At 36.4% G+C, this 9,274-nt stretch overlaps 1 protein-coding gene across 1 annotated transcript; it reads left to right on the forward strand.

Annotated features, from left to right (window-relative positions):
* Window positions 1-62: 62 nt before the first annotated feature.
* On the forward strand, window positions 63-7,133 carry LOC128213880 (RNA 3'-terminal phosphate cyclase-like protein). Its single transcript, XM_052919951.1, has 9 exons — window positions 63-237; window positions 2,204-2,275; window positions 2,633-2,808; window positions 3,087-3,161; window positions 3,588-3,712; window positions 3,851-3,976; window positions 4,712-4,871; window positions 5,170-5,273; window positions 6,497-7,133. Exons 1-9 carry the CDS (start codon window positions 108-110, stop codon window positions 6,657-6,659), a joined length of 1,131 nt encoding a protein of 376 aa, XP_052775911.1. The 5' UTR covers window positions 63-107; the 3' UTR covers window positions 6,660-7,133.
* Window positions 7,134-9,274: the final 2,141 nt, after the last annotated feature.

The following is a 9,274-nucleotide window of genomic DNA, read 5'->3' on the forward strand; positions in this document are numbered from 1 at the left end:
AAATAAGTTCGTTTTGCAACAAAAAATATAATTTCGACTTTGCGACTCACTACATGCTGAGCTGGCCTACAATATAATTTGCACGTGTTTTATAAATTTTGTAAACAATGTCAAATAAACCCTTATTATACGAAGGTTGCAACTATTTAAGGCAGCGTCTTGTTCTTGCAACACTGAGTGGTAAATCTGTTAGGATAAAGAACATAAGAAGCAAAGATGACAACCCAGGGTTAAAGGGTAAGTTGAAGTGTAGTCTAAAATATTAGACGTGTTATACGGGATTCTTCCAATCCCTAACGTCTAAACAGGAATGTGCAAAAAAACGGGGGTGTTTTAAAAATATTCAAATTGTTTTAAGTGAAGTATTTTATGGTTGAAATTGATCATAAAGAGTAATATTCATATTTTACCATGTAAGTGAAATGCTACTTTGCACTAAACAAGCATTTAATGCATTAAAAAAAGTTGTTTACCTTTCCAATAAAACGAAAGTTGACTGACACAGAAAACAATTATGTGAAGGGGAACAACTCGATACAATCGTAATAACTCGGCCTCCTCCGACAAAACTTCGAGATAGACCTCGTTATACAATCGTAACAACTCGGCTATGGCCGAAATGTTCCGAGCGATTTAAAACTGTGCCCTGAAGCCTTGCAGGTGCCCTTCATGTATATATCGTTATGTTTTGACAGAATGAAATGAAGAAAAGCTGTCAAACTCATAATTATAAGTTGGATATTTATTTTTTGTGTACGGAACTAATATAAAATAACATTATCTGGTAATATTTCTTGTTTTTATGATATTTTATAGACGCTATATGCTTTAACCCGGAATCCTGATCGGAACAACTACCCACTTTTGATACCAAACAATTTGTACGTGAAGGATTTGCCATATCAAAAATCTAAAAAAAATCTGTCAACGTACAATTATTTGGACTAGTTGAAGTGTAGCCACAATAATGCACGTGTAGGGAACTTTTTTTACATTTGGATATTCACATTGTTCCCTAAACGCCACAAGTCAACTGAGCAGTACCAATGTAAAATATATTCTTCAACTATAACTCCACAACACTTAACACTTCACTGTTAAAATTTAAACACAAAAGTCACACTTTAATTATTTTAGCCAATACCTTTTACTTATTACACTTCAGTGTTTTATGAAACACAAATAATTATTTTTATTAAGATTGACTTCTTTCAATAAAGCATCGCCATTTTGAAACCATCAAGCAGGTGCCCGTTATCTTTCCGCTCAATATATTTAGCGCTGGGATCTGTCATTCTTTGCTAGGAAAACAACAAGTGGGTTATGGACGCGTTGAGTCGCCAAATAAAAAATCTTCAAAGACTCAGAAGCGGCTATTTATATGGACTAGTTGCAGTGTAAAGTATACTTGGGAGACAAAACTACCTGAGATAACCGAGTGGTTGGTTTTTAACCACACACACTACACTACTCCCCGAATCAACTTTTATCAGCCGACAGAGGCACTCCTGCTGTTTACCGCTGCCACCATTAAATGAACTTAGAAGGAAGCGTGCGCCTGTTGTGGGGCTCCCCCCCCCCCCCCCCCCCCCCCTCCACACACACACACACACACATCCACGTACACTACAAGTGAGAGCAGCTAGCTTACTGCTTACTGTTGATCTTCAAAGCATTGAACAACAGTATGCTTCTCCTTTACTTGAACTTACACTTGTTGCTACTCCGGTTCCAGTTAATGTTTAATGTAATAAATATTTTTGCTATCCAATACATATCTAGCATCAATTTAAAACTTCTACTCAATTTCCCAACACACATTTTTTGGAAATCATGTTTTCTTCAGGCTTTGCAAATATCTTCTTTTTGTATTTTAAAGATGTGTCTTCTAGACTGTCTTTGAAGCAGAAGGAGAAGGATCTTTCGAATCTCTAGAAACCAGTTTAATTCCATTCCAATAAAAAATATCATTTATAAAAATTAAATAAGTAAGTGTGTGTTTTATATGTATGTCCAACCTTTAAAGCTTTATACAGAAGATTACTTTAACACCATTCTCCAATGATGACAATATCCCTACATGTTTTTGAAAAGGTTGTAAGACTAACCAAACAATTTTTATTTTGGCAATATTATGTAGTGGTCCTGTATGTATCATGTAAAAAAACAAGTATAACAAATTGTAAACATTTTATTTTTACAGATTTTGAAGCAAGTTTCATTCGTCTGCTGGACAAACTAACTAATGGCTCCAATATTGTTGTAAATGAAACAGGTTTGTAAAAGTACTATAGTTAAACTCCTGACCAAGATCCAAGATACAGAGTTTTGTGTGCAAGGCTTTTTAACTGCAGCTAATTTTATACAATTTTAGTAGCTATTTCATTAATGCTTAATATGTAATTTCCATTTCTTTTATCTCTCCCAATTTGTATATATATATAAAATGAATTTGAGAAAAAAATCTGAAGCTTTTGTTTTTGCTGGTGAGATTTTTAATGAATTTACTATAGTTTTCCATGGAGATACTGAATACCAGTTGAGGGGGGGGGGGGGGAATGCCCTGGTAGCATAATTTGATTAATTCACCACTTCATCCCTGCCTCTCAGCACTGATAATGATCTTGTCTAGGAACGAGTCTCCTGTACCAGCCAGGTCTGCTGTTAGGTGGGGATCTGGAGCATGAGTGTAGCGAGCAGCGCTCCATCGGCTACTTCCTAGAGGTTCTCATGTGCCTTGCTCCCTTCACCAAGAAGCCTATCAATGCCACTTTAACTGGAGTCACAAATGACCAGGTGGATCCCTCTGTAAGTGTTCTACATAATCTGACACCATAAATTAAGATTTTGTTTCATGCTAAATTTTACTCTTGTGTAAAAGATGATTTTCAGTGCAATTTGAAATTCTACCAAATATCATTCAGTTTTCAAAAACAGACAGGGAAGCAAATAAAATATCTTTATATAGGTTGTGTTGTAATACACAAAAGTAATGTAATTCCAAAGCTTAGTAACATTTTGCTTAGCCGTAATAAATTTAGTACATGTACATAAGTGCGTCTATTTTGCAATTTCCTTTTTTTCAGGTTGACATGATAAAATTATCAACAATACCGATACTGAAGAAGTTTCTGGGTACAGATGATGGCCTTGAGTTGAAGGTTGTAAAAATATTTTGATCTACAAGAAGCAATTCAGAATTAAGTGGACTTTTAACATACTTTCTTTATTTTCCTTCCAAATTATTTAAAAATGTATTAATATCTTAGTCAAATGCGCTACGTAGAAGATATGAATTTTAAGTATGTAAATTTTATGTTTAATTAAATATGTCGTGTAAAGACATTAACCTTGACCATAACTTGTTAAACGTTTCAGATAATGATATTAAAATAAAACTTGAAAACGAGAAGCAATTTTACATGTAAAGCAAGACCAACAAGTCTGTCTATTAATAATGGTTGACTTACTCATGTTTGGCTGAAAAAAACAACAGACGAGCTTTGACATTTGTTCTGCGGCACTCTTGTAAAATAAAATGACCAAATTTAAGGTGTTGCTATGTCCTGTGTTGGTTTATATTTCAGATTGTGCGACGAGGAGCAGCTCCAGAGGGAGGTGGTGAGGTGACATTCCGGTGTCCATGCCGACAAAAGCTCCGTCCCCTACAATTTACCCAGCCTGGCAAAGTAAAACGAATACGAGGGGTCGCGTATCCTTTTGATTAGCTCTGAAAGATTCTATTTTGATGAGCAATATAATGATAATAAACAGTGTTATGAGTTTTGTAAAAACTGAAAAATATATTTGAATGATAGAAATGAACAATGTTCCTTGACTATGTTGCCAGCTGGGTGACGCGGATGGCTCCTGCTACAGCCAATCGTGTGGTGGATGCGGCTCGGTCTGTACTGAATCCCTGCCTGCCAGATATCTACATTTACACTGATCATATGAAGGGACCACAGTCTGGAAAGTAGGTAGATTTATATATATATATAGTTTTCATCTGGTAACTTGAAATAAAATTTTATACAATATATGAGGGCAATTCAAATATACATAGACACTACATAAAATATTCATAAGTGGTAAAAATTATGTACATATCAAAGAAATTGTTCGAATATTTTCTCCTTAATAAATAAATGTGGAAAATTTCATTCAGGCACTAAGACTTGCTTTATGTCATTATAACTTAAAACTGGTCAGGAAGAGCATATTTTGACATATTTTTAATTGACTACTCCTACATTTCACCAAACATTTCATATTTAAATTGCTGATTGGAATGATTGTCAGACTTTTAAACTTTTAAATGCCAAAAGTCTTCTTTCTTTCGAAGCATTATGCTTCAATGATTGAAAATATCATTATATGTCTCTGATGCTTTTGAAAGTCTCAAGTGTTATAAAAGATGCTTGCCAGAGTTCTTCATGGAGATGTTTCCTTAAATTACACTTTAATGGGAGAATAAAGTCATACCTTGTTGAGGACTGACATAATTATTGACATTCTAAATATTCATTAAATATAGCCAACTTTTGTTTTAAAACCAAATTAGCACAACGTCTTTTTATTTTCCTCACTGCTTTAGTTTTGTTAAACCAAAAATTATACTGGTGGGGCCTTAATTTATTAAAAAAACCCACTAAAAATGCCACACCAAACGTTCAGCAAATATTTTAGGAATGTTTGCACCTTGTTACAGGTCACCAGGTTTTGGTCTGACGCTAGTTGCTGAGACAACAGAAGGGGCCTTCTACTGTGCAGAAGCCGCATCAAACCCAAAGGGATCAGATAAAGGGCCAACTGTTCCTGAGGACCTTGGGAAACAGGCATCAGTCGACCTCCTAGAAGAGATCTTTAAGGTAGTGGTTTAGGACCTTTTTAACATTGAATTAGACATGACTTGGGATAAAAAGAAAGATTTACATGTTCAGTGGTCCAAATTAGGATAGAGTCCTTCACTGAATGCTTGCTCAAATTCTGGATTTTTTTATTGCAGAGTTGTTGACTTCTTAATAGTCAGAAATAAAGTTTGTATATGATAGATACTGGCCCTTTACTTTTGTTTTGTTTAAAAACTGTATTAAATATAATATACATGTAGATTTATTATGACTTATGTGTTGATAAGTTTCACAAGTGTCCATATTTGATCCCCAGGGTGGATGTGTGGACTCTGTAAGCCAGAGTCTGACCGCCCTCATGATGGTCCTGGGACAACAGGATGTCTCCAAGGTACAGACCGGGCAGCTCACTCAGTACACGTATGTACCCATGGTGGTAATGTAGTCTTGGGAATTACTTTGTTATTTGTGGATGACTGAAGGTACAAGGGGGCATTCATTTAAGATATATATTTATATATGTAATGCATCTAAAGCAATGATATTTTTGCTGTAGAAAAATGTTGAAATATCGTTTTACATTCTGCTAAGCTACATGTTAAGGACTATTTGGTTCAACAATTTTGAAGATTTAACAAGAAATGAAAACAATCAGACAGTCTTTAACATAGACCATGTTTTGACTAATATTTTGGTCTATAAAAAGCATTGCTTAATTTTCCATGTATAATACAAATAAGGAAAAGTTTAAGATCTTTGGTTTGTGGTTTCAACATTTTTTTTTACATAAGATGTTAGAGATTTTCCTCGCTTGAGTCATATGCTTTTCAAAGTCTTCAGAAGTGGTTAGATTGTTACTATTACATCTAACATAAGCCAATGTCAGGAAATCATTTAATTACCACAAAGGCTTACTCCATACAGGTGGAATATTTAAGCTATAAACCCAACTTGGTAATATCAATGTGATAACATAGACTAGCCAATCACGCATAAGGATTCTACTAGGTAGACATACCTAGTAATCTTTTTTAATGGAAAAATATGAAAAAAACTGCGAATAATAAATTAATTGTAAACTATGTGGTACTATAGTAAGTTTCAATGCATTGTACACATCGATACCAAGTTTATGTCAGTTTTCGACAATTTTTTTTTTTGCTATTTCATCATACAGAGTACAGTCCCTTTAAAGTGGATATTTAAAGGTGGGGGCCTTCAAAAATTATGAAAGTACTAGAATTTTAATATTTTATGAAATGGTATTCATTTTTATTATTATTTGGAGCTCATATTTGAATCTGAAAATCGTGAGTCCAAAAGGCAAATAAAAAAGTACCCATGATACATGTGCAATGGTACATGAAAGGCTGAAACTAGAATTCATTTAATCTGATGTGTTGCCTGTCAGGAATGTTGATCTATTTGACAATTTAAGGGCCATATATCTAGAGGGACAATGGGTGTGATGGTGCCAGACAACATGGTCCCTATGTGTCTCTATACCTATGTGTCTACCATGACGCACCAGACACAAGACGTTCTGTAGTTTGCATGTACTTTGTATGGGACAGACCATTCATGTGTATCTGTCAAGTCTTTATTGTCAAGGTTTACAGTTAAATGTCATTTTTGTGTTTCAGAATTCAGTATTTACGACATATTCGTGACTTCTTCCAAGTCCTCTTCAAAGTTGATGCCCAGACGGTCGTAGAGGAGGATGAAGAGTTACGACTAGGAGGGGAGAAACTGCTGCTCACATGTGTCGGTGTTGGATACTCGAACCTCAGCAAGAAAATCATGTGAACAATTAGTGTGGTGCTACAGTATCATACACCTGTTAAACACAGCACAGCAAGATTACCCGGAGATACTATGCTTACATGGAAATTGGAAACCAACGTATCTCAGTCTTGCATTCTGGCATTCTGCATTTATACAGACTAATGAAACAGCCTTCCTAAAATGTAATTCACTGTAAAATATATCAGGGGAATTCTAAATGATATTGTCTTACAAGGTTATTGGCTTACGAGACATTGTAACACAGTACCGGGGTATATAATTGATGTGTTCATAACAAGTAGTGTTATCTTTTCGCACTACTACAAACTCAATATTGTCTCTCACACTAAAGAGCATTTGGATAAGTACATGTACCAGTATGCATGTGCTCAAAATCTTCATGAAACATCTTTTAATTTGAACATTCAATTGTAAATTTGTACATTTTATTCAATGTTAATCATTGTTAAGTTTATTGATAAATTATAAACTACATTTCAGTTCTCTTTTGATATTCTTTCATGTGCAGTCCATACTTTGTTTTGGTATTCCCTCATTTACTCATGTAAATCTGCTTGAATTTCTGTTAGTATGCTCTCTCTAAAGGACATGGAACATACAGGAATATACAAGTATGTGTTGGTTGGTGGGTTAGTTGACCAGGTCTTATCTGCACAAAACTCTGAACAGTTCTATCTAGGACCCATGAAACTATTGGTAGATTAAGTCGGACAGACAATGAGACACAGACATGTAGATAGACAGATGGATAGATATACCACTCATTAAAATGTTTCACAATGAAAACAATAATGATGCAAGGCTGTCTGGTGTCGTCATCAACGTGACCAGTGTTACATTTGTGGTCAAAGTTCATTGTCAGCATTTGTTTACAACAACTGTCCGAACAATAACTTCAGAACTGTGATCTTAGATCTTGAAACTGCAATGGTCCATTGTGCCTTGTCAGTAGATGACCAGCTGTTTGTTGTGGTCTGTAGGTCAAAGATACAAAACTCCAATGGAACTTCTTTCACAAGTTGGCAGAGGTGATAAGCAACTGTGTACTTGGGACCTAAATAACTCTAGTTATATCTCTTCAAACCAAAACAACCAACAAATATACTGGTTCTTGCCACAGGATGGAAACCGAATGGTAAAACAAAAGTGCACAACTTTAAATGCAGAACGTTCATGATGCCACTAGTCTGAGGCCTGCATGTGAGTGTTCAAGGCGTCCAGAACATCGTTAAGCCTGACAGACATTGTCTAGTTCGAATAAAAAGACAACTAAATTATTTATGTTTGTATATCATTTATTACTAAAACTATGACCTAGACAAGTAAAGTATCTGTAATACTCAGGACCATTGGATCGCTCTCATTGACATCGATACAGTGCTGTCAGAAAACGCACCACTGTCCATCATGAACGCACTTATGTGCACACATCAAACATTCAAAGCGGCGCTACTTATTACTCTCTTGCGAGGCGCTGATGCTACCGACATCCGCTCGTTTAGCGAGATGGGTTTCCGCTGACGCTGCACTAACGTCATTCCCGGTAGTCTGTGCGTTCAGACTTGTATACTTCGACTGCTGCTGAGAGTTGTCGGAATCTATTGTAAGATGGTCCACCTCAGTTTCATCCGACTCATTTTCCAACTCGTATGACAAGTCGACGTCATCGTTGTCACTGTCAGTGTTTAACTGGATGTTGTAATATCCGCTGCTAGTTCCAGAAGAAACGCCAATATTGTAACCATCGTTCCTACTTATGTCATTCGAGTCAATGTCGTCAATAGATAAATCAACGTCGGCACTCTCTTCGTTGCTAGTGTCGTTAGCATCATTCTGTGCAGGTACAAGCGTTGACGTCGGTTGTCTGTCGATGTTACGTCGACGCTCTGAACCGGTCGCGAGCTTACAGAGGCCTGGACAGACTCCGCGGATCAGATTCATAATTTCAAATATTCCTGTAGATCTTTCAAACGATGCAGAAAGACTCTCCACTGTTTCAACAGAAAACGAATTCGTCTGTTCGTCCGATCCAACTGAACTGCCACGTTCGTCAGCTGCTGGGTGCATGGAGTTGACAGAGGCTGGAGTTTGAAAGCTCCTCGTAGGTGTGACATCATCTTGAGGGCAGTTGGAGGAAAAGTGGAACATACATATGGTGTGCAGCGATTGTACTATGTAGCAGACATCGGAAATCTTGGGCGAGTTACCAAAACATTTAAGGAGTGTATTTTGATCAACCGAATGAATTTCCCCACTGCCTTCGTTGACGCTAATACCGGACTGATCGGAGACCGGTTCTGTATTGGCGTGGATAGATACTTCTACTGAATCGTTTACACTTTTACTGCCTATGCTTTCTTGATTACCTTCAGACAGGCCAGACGACATGCTTTGATTGTCAATGCTTCCTAATTCGCCGTCATTCGCACTGGGATAAATTGAGTCTAATGTTTTGTGTTGGTTTTGCTCTCTCGCATTGGATGCACTGTAATGCGTAATTTCGTCATTTCGATCGGTTTTTGTTTCATCCGTATTTCTGTCATTACCAGCGCTGTTTGGATCAGTCGTTTTGGAAATACTTCCTCCAGAGGTTTGTACACTTTCTTTCGATGAAT

The sequence above is a fragment of the Mya arenaria genome, chromosome 13 (assembly GCF_026914265.1).
Source record: "Mya arenaria isolate MELC-2E11 chromosome 13, ASM2691426v1".
Lineage (NCBI taxonomy): Eukaryota > Metazoa > Mollusca > Bivalvia > Myida > Myidae > Mya > Mya arenaria.